The 18,103-nt window shown below is 67.2% G+C and overlaps 1 protein-coding gene across 6 annotated transcripts; it reads left to right on the forward strand.

Annotated features, from left to right (window-relative positions):
• Window positions 1-1,507: 1,507 nt before the first annotated feature.
• Window positions 1,508-17,345, forward strand: PLXNB3 (plexin B3). 6 transcript variants are annotated; one of them, XM_059157685.1, is made up of 36 exons: window positions 1,508-1,633; window positions 3,108-3,211; window positions 4,647-5,694; window positions 6,090-6,269; window positions 6,890-7,036; window positions 7,125-7,225; window positions 7,717-7,846; window positions 8,030-8,186; window positions 8,282-8,390; window positions 8,470-8,584; window positions 8,684-8,809; window positions 8,888-9,004; window positions 9,281-9,374; window positions 9,458-9,627; window positions 9,819-9,970; window positions 10,268-10,373; window positions 10,928-11,058; window positions 11,293-11,469; window positions 11,578-11,773; window positions 11,926-12,165; window positions 12,277-12,438; window positions 12,533-12,684; window positions 12,843-12,943; window positions 13,023-13,246; window positions 13,373-13,551; window positions 13,761-13,827; window positions 14,014-14,341; window positions 14,552-14,655; window positions 14,742-14,835; window positions 15,164-15,342; window positions 15,527-15,687; window positions 15,899-16,046; window positions 16,243-16,307; window positions 16,383-16,458; window positions 16,569-16,643; window positions 16,927-17,345. In XM_059157685.1, exons 3-36 carry the CDS (start codon window positions 4,660-4,662, stop codon window positions 17,029-17,031), a joined length of 5,703 nt encoding a protein of 1,900 aa, XP_059013668.1. In that variant the 5' UTR covers window positions 1,508-1,633; window positions 3,108-3,211; window positions 4,647-4,659; the 3' UTR covers window positions 17,032-17,345. The 6 variants fall into 6 exon arrangements, with proteins under 6 accessions (XP_059013668.1, XP_059013667.1, XP_059013670.1 ...); XM_059157684.1 differs by having other exon boundaries at window positions 3,129-3,211; XM_059157687.1 differs by having other exon boundaries at window positions 3,129-3,211; window positions 16,569-16,630.
• The last annotated feature ends 758 nt before the right edge of the window (window positions 17,346-18,103 follow it).

The raw sequence follows: 18,103 nt of genomic DNA on the forward strand, positions 1-18,103 counted from the left end.
TGGGGATCGACGCAAATACATCTCCACAGGGCCATGGGGAGGAGAAGGATTTCTTTTCTTCAAGGTAGGAAAAATGTTCTCACTGCTGAGCTTGAAGATGTGTCTTTCCTAAGGTCACCAGGACACATGCGTGTTAGGTGTAGAGTTGGATGGACAGATGGGGTTGGGGAAAGAGGGCCAGATGCCTATGGGGCTGCTGAGGGACGGTCCTTCCAGTCCTATGGTCCAGAGTCCCTCCCCCCTCCCCCCACCCCACAGCGGAGGAGTCCTCCCCCTCCTCAACAGTCTGTCCCTCCAGGAGCTTCTAGATCCCTCCCATGCCGCTTCTTGGCCCCTTGGAGGGTGCATGGATGGAGACAGTCACATCTATGTCCACATTTCCTGGGTCTTCAGGATCTGGGTCATTCACCTCCCCCGACACCCTTGGTCTCCCTTCCAGGTCCCCTCTAGTCCACTCTCGTTCCAGTGCTCCAGTCACCCCGGGCTGTGCTTTTTATGCTAAGAACCCAACAACTCCGTTGGCCATCTCCTCTTGCCTTATGGACCCCTCAGTCCTCCTGTCCTTCCCTGCGCCACCCACCCCCACCCCCACCCCCACCGGCACCCCCGCCCCCGCTGCCTCCACCCCACCCAACACTAGGTCTCCAGGATTTGGCCGCCTCCACCCAGGGCCACCAGCTTACACTTGTCCAAATTCAAAGCTATTTACGAGGTCATGGTGACATGAGTCCAGGTTCTCCCTCATTTGCTCACCTCCACACCCACCTTGACCAAGGCTGTGCTCCAGGCAGGGCACACACCCATGAGCCCATCACCTGCAAGCCCTCTCCTCTCCTGCCCAGCGCCCGCCTTGGTTCACGGTTCAGGGCCACACCACCTGGTGGTTAAGTGCAGGGGCCCTGCAGTCGACTCAGCCTGGCCACTAATAGGCCGTGCAACTTTGCGCAGGTTTCCCCCCACCTCCCGTGCCTCGGTGTCCCCACCTGTGAACTGGAGGAAATAACTGTACCCCCTCCGGGGTCATCAGAAGGAGTGAATGAGTTCACGTACACAAAACACTTAGACCAGCCCTGGTTGCCAGGAAGACATCAGTAGGAGCAGAACTGTGTGGTTCAAGGTCAGCTTAAATCTCACTTCCTCTGTGAAGCTCTCCCTGAGACTTGGCTCCCCTCCTTGGGGCCCCCCTGTGTCCTCCCTCCACAGGTGGGCTCTTCTGGCCATGGAGCCTCATCTGTTGGCAAGCAGTTCTGCCCCTGAGGCCCCGGAGACTCTTGAATCAGGTGGCGGTGGGCTGCATCTCTCTGCCACCGAAAGGCAGTTAGTGGAAGGCTAGGGAGCGCCCTGCTACCCTACCTGCCCAGCTGCGGGGTGCGACCCCGCTCTCACCTGTCCCAGCCAGGTGTGCCTGGCTGGCCCTGCGTCATGCCCACCATGGCCGGCAGAGGGCAGCAGCGCCCTGCCCTGCACCGTCAGGCAAATGGGCGGGCGGGGAGGGGCTGGGCTGCCCTGCAGGCCCCGCCAGGATAAGTCGGGTTGGGCGCGATTGCATTGTGGGGACGGAGGCTGGGGCTCTGCGGGGACGCACTTCTGGCACTGCCAGCTACTCTTCAGCCCCTGCCAGCGGCCCACCCAGGTAGGCAGGAGCTGGGGTCGGCGAGGGTGCGGGGTGCGAGGGCCGCTGGATCTTGGGGCGCTGCCTCGGGACGTGCTGGGACCTGGGAGAAGCCCAGGGTCTGCAGAGCCCACTTGCCCGACAGAGCAAAGGCCCTCAGGCACCAGTCCAAGCCCTGAGACCCCAGCTCCTGATGCCTTAGGGACATGCTCCCCCTTGAGGCTGTGGCCCTGGAGGTGGGAGGGAGGACCCCCCCAGGCTTTTAACCTCAAATGGGAAAGCTGGCCGGGCTGGGGGCCAGGGGCCCGGCCCAGGGTAGGGAGGAGGCCCGCCTGGCTCCCCACCCCCACAGCCACCCAACCGGCCCAGCCAGGTGGCAGTGAGCCCCACGGCTGCCACCACCTCACCCTGGAGCCCAGAGCCTGATGCTGGAGCCTGCTACAGCCATGCACCATGGAGAAAGCACGACCCCAACCCGAGTGCACCTGCCCCAGCACCCCAGGCCAGGGCCCCTAGCTGTGCCTGCATCATGTGCAGATGGTGCCCTGGGGGGTGGGCAGGACAGCCAGCTGCCACTCGCCACTCGCCACTCCCTTCCCCATCCCCGTCAGCACCCCAGGCAGGGAGGGGAGCCTGAGGCCCATCCTGGGATGGTGTTTCCCCGGGGGGGAGGGGGAAGGGAACAGATGGCAGCCAGTTGCCATGCCTCAGCCAAGCGCAGGGTTCCTGGGGGCCACGCCCCTCACCCCGTCCAGGGCCTTGTCCAGCAGCATCCTCCGGAGCAGGGCCGTACCTGGCACGACTTTCTAAGTCCCCTGAGGCGGGACTGGATGGAGACAGGTCGCCTGCTCTCTGGCCAGTCATATTCCGGGCCAAGGATGTGGGATGGGGGGAAGAAGTTCTCCTGGACGGGCTGCCTTTGTCAGCGCCTCCCCGCCCCCAGCCCGGACAAAGGCAGGCATTGAGTGCCAGGACTGGCACTTCAACCGGGCACCAAGGCTACCAAGGCTGAAGCTGGCGTTGCAGGGGCTCAGCATCCTGACCTTCCCGGCGGGGGGGCCTCAGTGGCCTACCCTGTGCCCTTCACAGGGACGGGGGTGGGGGGAGGGACACAGAGAGGAGCCCGCTGGCTGGCACGGGTTGGGAGTGGGGTGGGGCTGGCTGTGTGGGTCTCATTTTTCTGGCTGGAAGAAACCATGTCCTTTGTCCCCAGGTCCCAGAGGGTGTCTCTCTGGGGGTGGGGAGAGGCAAATAGCCCCCTGGCCAGAAGAGCCTGGGTGGGGTTAAGAGCACCAGATAGTGAGTCCGGCCCCGGCCTGCGGACAGAGAGGACATTGTCGGGGTGGAGGCAGGGCTGCCTTGGCTCAGCCACCACGGACAAAGCTGCCAGCTGTGGGGGAGCCCAGCCACCCGGCCCTTGGCCCCCTGGCCTCCCTCCTCCCCCGGGGCCAAGCCTCAGCAGTCTCCCTCCCACTCTGGACAATGCCCCCCACAGCCGTCCTGTGCCTGTCACCAGTGCCCTGGGCCCGCTGAACGGAGAAGCGCCTCTCTTGGTGCCACACCTCCCAGGAGACCCCTCCATTGCTCCCCTCGGAGGTGGTAAGTGCCCGGGGCCCCTATCTGCACAGCCGCCCCTGGGAGGGGCCAGGCCAGGCCGGCCAGGCAGTCCCAGGGAATCTGGGGCCCCTGGTGCCGTGTACTTCTACCCCCTCAGCCACAACCCTCAGAAACTGCTGCCGATATCCCGGGTTGAGAGGAAATGCCCCCGTCCCCAAGCTGGGCCTGACCTTCCTGTCTGTGTTCCCAAGATAAGGGGCCTTGGGGCCTCCGTCTGGGCCTCCGTCAGGGCTCTGCCTCCAGCCTGCCAAGCTACGGGGCCCTGAGTGACAGCAGGCCTAACGCTAACCCGAGCTCTACTGAGGGCCTGGCTTTTGTCCCCTTCTCTGTGGTCCTGTACCCAGGGGCCCTGCCCGGTGTGGGGTGTCTTTCTGTGCTGGTCACCTCGGCAGCCAGCTGGGGCCCAAGGGTGCCGAGCAGGTGCCGCAGCTAATGGCTCCTGGCTGGGATGTGGCCCGCAGGGGCCCCGCTCAAGCCTTCTCAGGAGGTTTGGGGCCCCCACTTGGCCCTCTGCAGATACCTTTAGTCTGAGCTCTGAATGGCTCCACGTGGAGAGGCGGGGGTGCCCATGCCTTGCTCCCTCCCCCTGACCGTCCTCTCCTTAGTCAGGCTTCCCCCTCTGTTCTCTCCTGCCACCCCACCAACACCCTCAGGGGCTGGGGCCCAGGCTTGCCGCTCGCCCTGCACCTTGTGTTGCTTTTCCATGCCCCCCCCCCATTGCCTCCCCCTGTCCCCACTCCGCTGGCCCTCAGGTCTCCCCCAGCCCCTGCTCTGACTGCCCCCCAGCCCTCTAGCCTACCGTTCTCTGGCTGCCTCAGTTTCTCCCTGGCTCTCTCTCTCCCTCCCCGGCACTCATTCTCCCCTGCGGCATTGGTTCCTCCTTACAGCTGGCCCTGCCTGCCCAGGGCAAGTTTTCTCTCCTTGCCCTTCATGTCCCTTGTGCTGTGGGTGTCCCCCTCCCCTTGTACGGTGGCCTTGCGCCTCTTCATGGTTGTCCTCGCCCTTGTCCTGCCCCCCCCCCCGCCCCCTCGCCTGGGGACTACCCACCTCTCTGTCTCCCCCCATCAGAGCCTCCTGCTTCTCCTCTGTGCTGTCTTCCTCCCCTGCCCTTTCCCGTCTCTGGCACTGCCCTTCTGTCCCTCGGAGTCCTTCTGTTCGTGTTCCCACGGCTCTTCAGGGTCTGCCCCGTCCAACAATCTAGACGTATAAAAAGGAGATGGAAGCAATTCTTTCCCTGGGCACCTGTGTGCCCCTCCCCCCATCCCTTGGACTCTCTCTCTCTGCTCCTTTTCGGTCTCCCTCGGTCTCTTTCTCCGTCCTCTCCCTTCCCTCCGGATCTGTTGCTCTTCCGGATCGTTCCCTCCCTCCCTCGTGCTCTCTCCACCCGCTCTTCCCTTGGCTCCGCTCTCCCCCGCAGGTGCCCGCCCACGATGACTCCCCGGTGTCCCTTGGGGCCCCGCCTCCTGCAGGTGCTTCTGCTGTGCCTGCCGCTGCCGCCCCCGCCGCGGGCGCACCGCTTCTCGGCCCCCAACACCACGTTCAACCACCTGGCGCTGGCGCCGGGCCGCGGCACGCTCTACGTGGGCGCCGTGAACCGCCTCTTCCAGCTCAGCCCCGAGCTGCGGCTCCAGGCGGTGGCGGTCACCGGGCCGGTCTTCGACAGCCCCGACTGCGTGCCGTTCCGCGACCCGGCCGACTGCCCGCAGGCGCGGCTCACGGACAACACGAACCAGCTGCTGCTGGTGAGCGGCCGCGCGCAGGAGCTGGTGGCCTGCGGCCAGGCGCGCCAGGGCGTGTGCGAGAAGCGCGGCCTGGAGGACGTGGCGCGGGTGCTGTACCAGGCCGAGGACCCCGGCGACGGGCAGTTCGTGGCCGCCAACGCCCCGGGCGTCGCCACGGTGGGCCTGGTGGTGGCCGCGCCGGGCCGGGACCTCCTGCTGGTGGCCAGGGGCCTGGCGGGCAAGCTGGCGGGCGGGGTGCCGCCCCTGACCGTGCGCCAGCTGGCCGGGCCGCAGCCCTTCTCCAGCGAGGGCCTGGGCCGCCTCGTGGTGGGCGACTTCTCCGACTACAACAACAGCTACGTGGCGGCCTTCGCCGACGCCCGCTCGGCCTACTTCGTCTTCCGCCGCCGCGGGGCCCGGGCGCAGGCCGAGTACCGCTCGTACGTGGCCCGGGTCTGCCTGGGGGACGCCAACCTCTACTCCTACGTGGAGGTGCCCCTCGCCTGCCGGGGCCAGGGCCTCATCCAGGCCGCCTCCCTCACACCCAGCGCGCTGCTGGCGGCCTTCGCGGCGGGCCCTGGCGGGGCCCGGCCCGCGCTGTGTGCCTTCCCGCTGGCCGAGCTGGACGGCAGCATGGAGCGCGCGCGGCGCCTGTGCTACACGGCCGGCGGCCGGGGCCCCAGCGGCCTGGAGGAGGCCACCGTGGAGTACGGGGTCACGTCCCGCTGCGTCGCCCTGCCTGCCGTGAGTGCTCACCCCGCTCACCCTGCGCTCGGCTCCTGCTGTCTCTCTCGGCCTCGTCCGGCCTGGCTTGCCTCTCTGTCCCCATCTCTCTGCACCATGTCTCCGCCCGAGGCAGGGACTGCTATCTGTTAGCCCGGGCTGCGGGGGGCTGGGCACTGCCGGCTGACAATCCTAGTCGGAGGATGTCAAGGCGGAGCCGGCTCTTAGCGGCTCTTTTAGTCTTTCTGCCTCTGCAGCGTCTGCTTGTTCTGCCATGAGGCTGGCACCCTGACCAATCTGCCCTGCCCCCCGCAAGGCTCACCGGCCCTACCCTCTGGCCTGGGCTTGCTCTCTGCCCCGGGGTAGGTACCTCCTGCCTCTTGCCGGGACTGATCCTCCCCTCCCTGCCCATCCAGGACTCCCCAGAGTCATACCCCTGCGGTGATGAGCACACCCCTAGCCCCATCGCTGGCCGCCAGCCCCTGGAGGCCAAGCCCGTGCTGCAGCTCGAGCAGCCCATCAGCGCTGTGGCAGGCCTCCAGACAGACGGGCACACGATTGCCTTCCTGGGGGACACCCAGGGTCAGCTGCATAAGGTAAGGTAAGGGGCCTGCTCTGGTCCCAGACCCCAACACCAAGGCCTCTAGGCTGCTGGGCAGGGCCCACCCTTGCTGCTTTAACCGGGTATGGCCCGGCCCTGCGGCGGCTCGGGGAAGCCCCAGGTACCTTGACCTCTCAGGCTGTGTCGTGCCAGCTGGTCGAAAGGCCATGCCGCACATGGGTGGCTGGCCGGGTGCCACCTCCTGGGGCTCCTAGTTGCAGAACTTAGGAGGGCTGCCCGGGCTCCAGCCGATGGTGGGAGCCGACGGTCAAGTTGGGCAGGGATGCCACAGGGGGGGAGTGGACAGTGCCTGGTCCCAGAGCCAGTCTGGCCCCAGAAGCCTCTCCGAGGCCAAGCCTTGCCCCCTTCTGCCCTGCTTAGCTCCCTGCAGCTGCCCTCCTGCCCCGGCTCTGAGGTCCTTACCCAGAGAGGCTGGGTGACGGCAAATGGGGGAGGGGAGGGGAGACATGCGGGAGGCCTAGGGGCCTGCCCCACCCTCTGGGGCCCAGCCTGGCCTCCCTGGTATAGCAGGAAGGAGAGCTGGCCCTGTGGCACAGGAGGCTCCCCGGGAGCCCCAACCGAGAGCAGGGCACATGCCCCAACTCTTGAGAGCAGGCCTTGTCGTCCCTCCAGGTCTTTCTCAATGGCTCCCAAGGCCAAGTGTACCACTCCCAGCAAGTGGGGCCTCCGGGCTCAGCCATCAGCCCAGACCTGCTGGTGGACAGCAGTGGCCACCACCTGTATGTCCTGACAGCCCAGCAGGTGAGGCTTGTCCCTGGGGGTGAGGGTGGGGGGCACAGGAGGCCCGAGGCCCAGTGCCTACTACCTCTGCCCCTCGCTGCCCATCCAGGTGGACCGGGTGCCTGTGGCTGCCTGCCCCCAGTTCCCTGACTGCGCCAGCTGCTTGCAGGCTCGAGACCCGCTGTGCGGCTGGTGTGTCCTCCAAGGCAGGTGAGCACAGGCCCGGGTCCGGACTTGGGCCAACAGGTGGTGTATGAGGGGAGGGCGCCCCGGAAGCAGCCTCAGGCCTGCCAGGAGGCCAGCTCGGCTTCCAGAGATGGAGGTACAGGGCCACTGCCGGAGCCCCTCCGTCCTGCCCCACACGGCGCAAGCTGCTGTCTTCTCATTACGCGGCCCCACTTCCTGGTCAGGCCCCTGCCGCCTCTCCCAGGTGTTCCCATGCCACTTCTGCTCCAGGAGCCCCTTATGGCGACCCTCCCCTCCACAGCAGCGGCCCTCCTCTTACTCACGGTCCAGGCCAAAGCCCGCACTTCGGCTGCGAGGCCCTGTCTGCTTGGCCCCACCCTCACGAGCACTGTCCCTTTCTGTCCCCCATACCCGGGTAACGTGCTCCAGCTGGGCCACCCTCCCGGCCCTCTCGCCACCCATTGCCTGGGGAGCCTGAGACCCACATGCCGACCCAATGGCCCCTGGCCCTACAGGTGTACCCCCAAGGGCCAGTGTGGGCGGGCAGCCCAGGCCAACCAGTGGCTGTGGAGCTACAAGGACGGCCACTGCCCGCACGTCCAGAGCTTGCTGCCAGCCCACCGCCCCCGCCAGGAGCAGGGCCAGGTGAGCTGCCACTGCTGCCCACCTGTGGGGGCCGCCCACACACTGCCCCCATCGCCTTCCTCCTCTCCCGCTGCCTCTGCTCCTACCCCGCTGTGCCCGAGCTCCCTCTCCTTTGCTGACACCCACGACATCCGCCTACCGAGGAGCCTCTGCCTGCTCTGTTTTCCTTGACGTGTGTCCCAGGTCACCTTGTCTGTCCCCCGGCTGCCCACCCTGGCCATGGATGAATACTTCCATTGTGCCTTTGGGGACTATGACAGCTTGGCTCACGTGGAAGGGCCCCACGTAGCCTGCGTCACCCCTCCCGAAGACCAGCTGCCGCTGAACCCTCCAGGCAGAGGTGAGGAGCCCCTGGGGCCGGGGGCCAGGGGCCGGGGCAGGAGCTGGAGGGGCAGGAGCCCCGTGACCCGCCCTGCCACCACCGTCCCCTCCCAGACCACGTCACCTTGCCCCTGGCTCTGATGTTTGAGGATGTGGCCGTGGCTACCACCAACTTCTCCTTCTATGACTGCAGTGCCGTCCAGGCCTTAGAGGCGGCAGCCCCGTGAGTGCTGGGCCTGGCGGCTGGGGAGGGCTGGCAAGCCCACAGGGCACCCGGCCTGAGCATCCCCCTGCTCCTCCAGGTGCCGTGCTTGTGTGGGCAGCCTCTGGCGCTGCCACTGGTGCTCCCAGAGCAGCCGCTGTGTGTATGGGGAGCACTGCCCTGAGGGCGAGGACACCATCTACAGTGTCCAGGAGGTGGGTGGGCCCCGCCCCGCTGCCGCCGCGCACCCACCCCATGTGTGCCCTGCCCAGCCCCTTCTCCTGCCAAAGGGCTAAAGTGTCTCCTTTCCGCAGGTGGATGTCCCGGTGCGTGGCCCAGGGGCTTGTCCCCGGGTGGAGGGCCTGGCCGGTCCCCTCCTAGTGCCTGTGGGCTGGGAGAGCCGTTTGGCCCTGCGTGTGCGGAACCTTCAGCATTTCGGAGTGAGCGGGGGGTGCAGATAGGGAGGGCTGGTGGGGGGCGCTGACCGCGTCCAGGCTCCTGACAGTGCCCACTCCCAGAGCCCGCCTGCCTCCTACCACTGCTGGCTGGAGCTGCCCGGGGAACTTCGAAGGCTGCCGGCCTCTCTGGAGGAGATGGCGGGGGACGTGGGCCTCATCCACTGCCAGGCCCAGCAGGTGTGTGGCCGCCCAGCAGCCTCTCCTGCCCCTGGCTGCTCTCTGCGGCCCTCATGCCCCCACACCTGTTGCCTCCCAGATTGTTCTTTGCCCTCCACATCTTGTCGCCCCTCACAAGGCAGGCTCTGTGCACCCCAGCCTCTGCCCTAGGCTTGCAGTCCGGTGGGAGACATGGGCACTGAACTAGGGCACCCATTCTGGGAGGAGTGTCGGGAGGAGGCAGGGGTCGGGGTTGTCCGGAGTTGGGCTCGGCCTGACCCCACCCTCTGCCCATAGTTCCGCCCCTCCATGGCGCAGCGGGAGCTCCCGGTGCCCATCTATGTCACCCGGGGCGAGGGCCAACGGCTGGACAACGCCCACACTCTCCATGGTGAGCTTGGGGGCGGCAGGGGCGGGTAGGACTTGGTGTGGGGCAGGGGGCGGTGCCTCAGCGCCCTGCCTGACCTTCCTCAGTGACCCTGTACGACTGCGCCATGGACCACCCTGACTGCAGCCGCTGCCAGGCAGCCAGTGGGAGTCTGGGCTGCGTGTGGTGCAGCCACGGCCAGCCTTCCTGTCGCTATGGTCCTCTGTGCCCCCCTGGGGCCGTGGAGCTGCTGTGTCCCACTCCCAGCATTGACACAGTGAGCCCCCAGCCTCCTACCTCCTCCCCATCGGCCCCGCCCCTCCCCCTCCCACTGTACTAACCCCACCTGGGTCAGACCCACCTGCTCAGGCCCCCAGGCCCCGGCAGCTCAGTTCCGCCCCAGGCTGGCTGGTGGGGTACCCCCACGGCAGAGCAGATGTGGGTTCGGGCCACCCTTCCTTGCTGCAGGTCGAGCCCCTAACCGGGCCCCCCGAGGGCGGCTTGGCCCTCACCATCCAGGGCTCCAACCTGGGCCGGGACTTTGCTGAAGTACAAGATGCCGTGAAGGTGGCTGGCCGCCCCTGCAGCCCGGAGCCCTCTCTCTACCGCACCTCTGCCCGGTGAGCCATCCAAGCTGCCGGCAACTGAGGGACGCCCTCCCGCCCGGGGAAGCCGTCACAGAGCGGCTACCCAGAGAAGGGGAGCTTGCAGCCAAGAAATGTGGGCCTGGGTCAGAAGCGCCAAAGGAAGATGAGCCGGGCGAAGGAAGTGGGGGCTGGCAGTGAGAGGAGGTGGCAGCGGGGTAGAGGGGGGAGTTCTGGGCGGTGGCTGGTGGGCGGGTGGCCCCCAGCTCCTGCTGAAGACGGGTCTGGTCCACGGGAGGAGCCCTGAGCAGCTCCCAGGCCTCCCTTCTCCAGGATTGTGTGTGTGACGGCTCCTGCCCCCAGTGGCACCACAGGGCCCATCCAAGTGGCCATTAAGAACCGGCCACCAGGCATCTCAACCCAGCATTTCACCTACCAGGTCAGCACCCACCCCAGAGTGGTTCCCACGCGGGACATAGGAGGGAGGAGGAGGAGGGAAACTAAGTGAGGATTTCAAAGTTGGCCCCAGGTAGCAGGAAGAGCTGGCACGTGTCCAGAAGGAAAACCAGGTGATCTGTCTGAGTGATCATCCCGGCCACCGAGTGGAGGACAGGCCACGGACACCAGTGGGGCAGTGGAAGCAGCCAGTGCGGCAGGCGGGTGGGACCGAGGGAGAACGGGGACACCTTGAGGCCGAAGCCGGGAAGTGCAGGGGGGCAGGGCAGAGCAGTGCCAGGAGTCCGGCAGCACCCCAAGTTGGCCATTGGATCTCAGGATTTAGAGTTCGGGGCGGGGGGGCTGGGAGGAGTAAGCTGTGGCAGAGGAAGAAGCCATCCTGAGGGGCAGAGACGCGGTGAGGAGAGACAAGCCCCTCTCGAGGCTTCTGGGAGGAGGGTGCGGTCAGCCACGGCCCACGGGATAAAGCCCTTGCACCTTGGGGCCCGGAGCCTAAGGGAGCAAGTGTCCGGCACTCCAACCTGCTCTGTCCCTCAGGACCCCATCCTGCTGAGCCTGAGTCCCCAGTGGGGCCCCCAGGCGGGGGGTACCCAGCTCACTATCCACGGGCAGCACCTTCAGACAGGGGGCGACATCAGTGCCTTCGTGGGTGAACAGCCCTGTCCCATGTGAGTATCTCTCCTGTCAGCTGGGGTTATCCTTGGGGGCCTCATGACCCCCTTGTGTACATGGAGGCAGTGGGCTCAGGGCTCCCTAAGGCCCCCACCAAAGTCCAAGAGAAACGGCCCCTGTGCCCTAATAGTCTCTGCCCTCACTGAGGGAGGCAACGTGGGTCTCTGGTTGGGTAGCCAGGCCTGGGCTAGAGCTCAAGATGCCAGAGCCGTTCGCCCCTGCCCCCGCAGCCAGGAGCCGGTGTGTCCTGAAGCCATCGTGTGCCACACCATGTCCCAGGCTAGCCCAGGAGAAGCTGTGGTTCGCGTGGTCTTCGGCCACGCCCAGCGCACGCTGCTCGCCAGCCCCTTCCAGTACACGGCCAACCCCCAGCTTGTGGGTGCCGAGCCGAGCGTCAGCTTCCGGGGGTGAGGACCGGGTTGGCGCTCCAGGCGGCCTCTGCTCCTTCCCCGGGGAGGTGGGGCTGGGCCGGGCTGCCTGCCACCCGTTTGGCTGCTGACTGCGACCCAACGCAGGGGCGGGCGGCTGATCCGCGTCAGGGGCACCGGCCTGGACGTGGTGCAGCAGCCCCTGCTGTCCGTGTGGCTGGAGGCGACAGCAGAGGTGCAGGCGCGGGGAGCCCGGCCCCCAGATCCCAGCCCGAGGAGGAGCTGCGGGGCCCCTGCCGCGGCCCCCCAGGCTTGTATCCCGCTCGAGGGGGGCTTGCTGCAGGTGAGCACCCCACCGGCAGGCAGCGGGGCCGGTCGCGCCTGGGGGGCGGGGGCGCGGGGTGCAGATGGGGGGCCATTTTGCCCCCCCCCCCCGGGAGCGAGCGAGGAAGCCCCAGCTCACCCCTCCTCATCCCGGGTCCCGCTGCCTCGCAGTGCTCCACGGTCTGTTCCGTCAACTCGTCCAGCCTCCTGGTGTGCCACAGCCCCGCCGTGCCAGACGGGGCGCGCCTGCGGCGGGTCTTCTTCGCCCTGGACAATGTGCACATAGACTTCGCCAGAGCCAGCGGGGGCCAGGACTTCCTGTACCAGCCCAACCCCCGTCTAGCCCCCCTCAGCCGCGAGGAGCCCGCCCGCCCCTATCGTGTCAAGCCGGGCAACGTCCTGGATGTGGAGGTGAGCGCTTCTACGGGCCGCCTCTGCGTGGGGACCACGGGCAGGGGCCGCACCACCCCTCCACCCCCCCACTCCCCCCACCCCCGCTCAGGCCCCTGCTTTCTGTCCCAGGGCCAGGGCCTCAACCTGGGCATCAGCAAGGAGGAAGTGCGCGTGCACATCGGTGACGGCGAGTGCCTGGTGAAGACACTCACACTCACCCACCTGTACTGTGAGCCGCCGCCCCGGGCCCCGCAGCCCACCAACGGCTCGGGGACCCTGCCGCAGTTCGTGGTGAGGGGGGGCTCCGGGCACAGAGGTGGCTGGGCACTAGAGCCCCAGAGCCCCCCCCCCCCCACTCAGGAGCCCTGCCCACCCCCCGCCCCAGGTTCAGATGGGCAACGTGCGCCTGGCCCTGGGCCCTGTCCAGTACGAGACCGAGCCCGCCCTGTCTGCCTTCCCTATAGAGGCCCAGGTGGGCCTGGGCATGGGCGCTGCCGTGCTCATCGCCGCCGTCCTGCTGCTCAGCCTCATGTACAGGTGAGAGGCCCCTCCCCGTCATGCCTGTGCCCACCACCCTCCTCACTTTCAGAAAGGTGCACCAAGGCCGGCCTCCATGCCCCAGCCACCCTGGCTTGGTGGCCTCGGGCTCCCTGCCGGCTTGGGCCTGTGGCTAACACCTGATCCCTGGGACGCAGGCACAAGAGCAAGCAGGCCCTGCGGGACTATCAGAAGGTTCTGGTGCAGCTGGAGAACCTAGAGATCGGTGTGGGCGACCAGTGCCGCAAGGAGTTCACAGGTGGGGAGAGGGCAACAGGGAGGGGGACAGAGGACCCACCTGGGCCTGAGCCCACACATCAGTGTCTCCTGGTCCGCAGACCTGATGACCGAGATGACTGACCTCAGCAGCGACCTGGAGGCCAGTGGGATCCCCTTCCTGGACTACCACACCTATGCCGAGCGCGTCTTCTTCCCAGGGCATGGCAGCTGCCCATTGCAGCCTGCCCTCGAGGGGCCTGGGGAAGACGCCCGCCGTGTCCCTGTGCGCCAGGGCCTCACGCAGCTCTCCAACCTGCTCAACAGCAAGCTCTTCCTCCTCACAGTGAGGGCTGTGCGGGCGGGCGGGGGGCCTGGAGGGGTGCAGGCCGGGCCGTGCGGTGGGGCTGGGTGGGCACAAAGGCAGGGCGCTGCGTGGGGCGCCCCTGAGTGCCAGCGCCCTGCCCCCCAGCTCATCCGCACCCTGGAGGGGCAGCCTGGCTTCTCCCAGCGGGACCGCTGCCACGTGGCCTCCTTGCTGTCCCTGGCATTGCACGGGAAGCTGGAGTACCTGACCGACATCCTGCGGACACTGCTCAGTGACCTGGCCGCTCACTACGTGCAGAGGAACCCCAAGCTCATGCTGCGCAGGTTGGCGTGCCCTGCCATGCACTCCAGAAGCGGGGTGGGGGGGTCTCCCCATGGAGCAGGGGTGGGTGGGGCAGGTGGGAGGGAGGTAGACGGGCCTCCTTACCATGAACAGGGGGCACAAAGGGCTGACAGGTGGAAAAGCTCAGCCCAGGGGCGGGGGCGGGGGCCCTGCAGCACCCGCTCTCTCACCTGGGGCCCACTCCCGTCAGGACGGAGACCATGGTGGAAAAGCTGCTGACCAACTGGCTGTCCATCTGCCTCTACGCCTTCCTGAAGGTGGGGGTCAGCCCGGCTGACGCCTTCTCCCCTCAATTCCTTTCACAGCTGCCACCTGTAGTCCCACTAACCTGGGCCCCCTGTCCCCCCAGGGGCCCTGGGGTGTGAGCCCTCCGGGAGGGCTGGGTGTGAGGTTGGGCCGGCCGTCCTCCCTGCGAGCAGCCTGTCCCGTCGTGCCCGCTGCAGGAGGTGGCCGGGGAGCCGCTGTACCTGCTCCTGCGGGCCATACAGTACCAGGTGGACAAGGGCCCCGTGGACGCCGTGACGGGCAAGGCCAAAAGGACCCTGAACGACAGCCGCCTGCTTCGGGAGGACGTGGACTTCCGGCCCCTGACGCTGATGGTGTTGGTGGGCCCCGGGGCCAGCGGGGCAGCAGGGAGCAGCGCCACGCAGCGCGTGCCCGCGCGGGTTCTCGACACAGACACCATCACCCAGGTCAAAGAGAAGGTGCTGGACCAAGTCTACAAGGGCACCCCCTTCTCTCAGAGGCCCTCAGTGCACGTCCTAGATCTCGGTGAGAGAACCTACCCGCCCATCCCTGCCTGGGGCTGTCCCCACCTGCAGGTGCTCAGCCCTGCACTGCCCCGGCAGGGAGGGGGAGGGAGGCTGGGGGTGGGGGTGGTTGGGGGAAGAGGGGAGCTTGGGCCCTGTCACCCTGAATGCACCACCAGTGCAGCCTCGGGGCACAGACTGCAGGCTCACTGGCTTCCCCGGGCGCCCCCAGAGTGGCGCTCGGGCCTTGCTGGCCACCTAACCCTGTCCGATGAGGACCTGACCTCGGTGACCCAGAACCGCTGGAAGAGACTTAACACCCTGCAGCACTACAAGGTGCCGGGCGGCCGGGGGCTGGGGGGTTGCCCCCACCTCCGCATCAGCCAGGGAAGGAGCCCAGCCTCCGCTCGCCTTCCCGCCAGGTCCCAGACGGAGCCACCGTGGGGCTCATCCCCCAGCTGCACAACGGACGTGCTGTCTCCCAGAGCCTGGCCCAGAGCTGCCCCTTGGGGGAGAGTGAGTCTTATGGCCCCAGGGCTCAAAGCAGGCAGGTGGGAGTCCCAGTCCTGCTGTCCACCTTGCCTGGGTGTCCCCCACATCTTGCCAGGGGGCGAGCACAACCTCTAGGCTAGGCCAGGGACCTGAGGCGGATGAGGGCAGCAGCTTGACCTGGTTGGGGAGCTCTGGGACCCCGGGGTGTTGAGCTGAGCTCTTTCGCCCCTGCTTTCCACGTCTCCCGCTGCCCTGCCTCGCCCGGCTAGGTGAGCGGGTTGGGCGTCCCCAGCCAGTGGTGTGGGACAGGGGACAGGGGCTGAGGACTGAGGCCAGACTTCTGGGCCCTCAGACGTTCCCATGCTAGAGGACGGTGAGGAGGGTGGGGTCCGCCTCTGGCACCTGGTGAAAGCCGCCGAGGAGCCAGAAGGAGCTAAGGCGCGGCGAGGCAGCCTGCGGGAGCGGGACCGGGAGCGGGCGCGGGCCAAGGCGATCCCGGAGATCTACCTCACCCGCCTGCTGTCCATGAAGGTTGGTGTGGCTGGGGAGCTGCGCTGCAGGGGAGCCCCCTGGTTGGGAGGGCCCGTGGGGATGGGGGCTGGGACTGAGCTGGGGGGAGGGTGTGGTCCTGAGAGCTAGTGTGGTAGCCTGAGTCCCCGGGGAAGCGTGGCCCTGGCCCACACCGGGCTCCCACAGCGCGCACCCTGCCTTCCAGGGCACGCTGCAGAAGTTCGTGGATGACACCTTCCAGGCCATCCTCAGCGTGAACAGGCCCGTGCCCATCGCCGTGAAGTACCTGTTCGACCTCCTGGACGAGCTGGCGGGCAAGCACGGCATCGAGGACCCGGAGACCCTGCACATCTGGAAGACCAACAGGTACCAGCGCGCGCGTGCGCGGAGCTCGAAGGACAGGCGGAGCCCGGGAGGGTAAGGCCGGCCGCGCTGGGGGCGGGGCCACAGGTCCAGGACGGGAGCCCAAGCTTGGTGGCATCCGCCCTGCATTTCTGACATGGACATGTCAGACAGCCCCCCGCGGGACTCGGGTACGGCACGGCCAATGATGCGCGCGGCGGGCCTGTGTCCCCAGCCTGCTGCTGCGGTTCTGGGTGAACGCCCTGAAGAAGCCACAGCTCATCTTTGACGTGCGGGTGTCGGACAACGTGGACGCCGTCCTCGCCGTCATCGCCCAGACCTTCATCGACTCGTGCACCGTCTCCGAGCATAAAGTGGGCAGGGTAAGCGCAGAGCTGGCATCGGCAGCCCGAGGCCCAAGGAGGAAGGGCTCAGGGAGGAAGCCACAGATCTCTCCACAGAACTCCCCGAGCCGGGCTGGGGAGGTGGGCGGGCCGCGGGGCACTGGCGGTGCGGTCAGGGGGACAGGGCCGGAGCTCCCCCCGCCTCCCCGCTCAGGCCCACTCCTACCCGGAGCAGGATTCCCCGGTGAACAAACTGCTCTATGCCCGCGAGATCCCTCGCTACAAGCAGATGGTGGAGAGGTGAGTGTTGGGACGGCGGGGCTGGGGGGCGGGGCTTCCCGCCTTGCCCGCCCCTAACCGGGTCTCCGCCGCCAGATACTACTCCGACATCCGCCAGAGCTCGGCCGCGAGCTATCAGGAGATGAACTCGGCGCTGGCTGAGCTCTCCGGCGTAAGGCATAGCCCAGGGGGCACAGCCCTCCGCCTCGCGGTGCGCGCGGGGGTGGGGGTGGGCTTTAAGGTCCGGGGCTGAGCCTCACCCCTCCAATGTGCGGTCCCCAGAACTACGCCTCTGCTACCCACTGCCTGGAGGCTCTGCAGGAACTGTACAAGCACATCCACAGGTATTATGACCAGGTGAGGCCCGGCGGCCGGGAGGGGGAGGGGACGCCCCATGAGCCCGGAGGGAGGCCCCGGAATCTCCCTGGGGCTGGAAGGAGGTGTCTAGGCCCCTGTGGGCAGAAGAGGAGGGGGAAGAGCTGCGGCCTCCGTCCAGATGCGGGGGGGGGGGGGCGGGGGGCAGCTGGGTCGGCCCCAACGATCCCTAAGCCACTGCTGAGATGGTCCAGGGCTGCCCAGCCCTGGGCTACAGGCTGAGGGCAGAGGTCTCAGACAGGGCACCCTTCTGTGCCCTGGGCAGATCATCAGTGCCCTGGAGGAGGACCCCGTGGCTCAGAAGATGCAGCTGGCCTGCCGCCTGCAGCAGGTCGCTGCCCTGGTGGAGAACAAGGTGACTGACCTGTGAACACCGAACCCCACGGACACCTGAGGCCCAGCAGCCCCAGCAGGAGCAAGCAGGAGCCCCCAGCACAGTGCCTGAGGACCCCCAGTGGGAGCCGGCAGCTGAGGAGGGGCTGAGGAGAGCGGCTGGGGCGCTGCCCGCCAGGGGTCTCCCTGAGGTCTCGGCCTCCACCTGTGCCTCACCCCGCATTGCCCCGCCCGGACTACTTTCTGATTTATAGTAACCCTCACCTCTTCCCCCCACCTCCCCACTGTATTTATTTGCTTGCTAGAGAATCACATCTGGAAATAAAATAGAAATACATCTTTTTAGAAAAAGCCCAGTGCCCAGCCCCTGCCTTTGCCTGCGCAGTGCTCCCTTGCTTGGCCTTCCCCTCCGCCCCATGGCTACGACTTGTGCCTGAGGAAGAGGAGTCATCCGGCGCTCCCAGGCCTTGCTCTCCCCTCTCCCCTCTCCTCCCCTGGCCCACCCCCTCCATGTATGCCCACCCCACCCGACCAGTTCTTTCCTGGCCCAGGGCTGACAGAACCAAGCATCTCCTACCTTGGGCTAAACACAATCACTGCCAAGGCCCCTCTGCTTCTGACTCCCTGACAGTCCCCAGCTGGCCTCCTGCCTCCACACTGTGTCCTCCTGGCCACAGCCAGAGCGCTCTTTCTAAAGAGAAAAGTGCCCCTCAGCCTTCATGGGTCTCTCACACCAGTGCCGATGGGTGCTGGATAGGACCCGCAGCTGCCCAAGGCCTCCCCATCTCTCCCCCAACCCCAGCCACTCTGTGGCCCAAGAGGTCTCCGGTCCATCAGGCTATAGGCCTTGCACCAGCCACGCCCTGCACCACCCCAGAAGCTCACCCCCCTTTCTGGAGAGCCGAGTCTTCCTGGCCCCATGTTAGAGCCGTGGGCTTGTTGGGTCGCCGAGGACAGGCCCAGGGTGCATGGTTCCCTGTGCCTCCCACAAGGAGGTGGAAGGGAGGCCGCACGGTGTCAGCGCTAGGGTCCTGAGCGGGCAGGTTCCCAGGCTTTGACACTGTTCAGGCACCTCTGCTGGGAGGGACCAGCTGCCTTCAGCTCATGTC

This window comes from Mustela lutreola, chromosome X (genome assembly GCF_030435805.1).
Source record: "Mustela lutreola isolate mMusLut2 chromosome X, mMusLut2.pri, whole genome shotgun sequence".
NCBI lineage: Eukaryota > Metazoa > Chordata > Mammalia > Carnivora > Mustelidae > Mustela > Mustela lutreola.

What these genes read in the sequence shown, in the direction of transcription:
- PLXNB3 (XM_059157685.1), top strand. Translation starts at nt 4,660, where the DNA reads ATGACTCCCCGGTGTCCCTTGGGGCCCCGCCTCCTGCAGGTGCTTCTG. An exon ending in CCACTCCCAGCATTGACACA is followed by an intron (nt 9,628 to 9,818) that starts GTGAGCCCCCAG and finishes TCCTTGCTGCAG; the next exon opens with GTCGAGCCCCTAACCGGGCC. An exon ending in GAGCTGCCCCTTGGGGGAGA is followed by an intron (nt 14,836 to 15,163) that starts GTGAGTCTTATG and finishes CTGGGCCCTCAG; the next exon opens with ACGTTCCCATGCTAGAGGAC.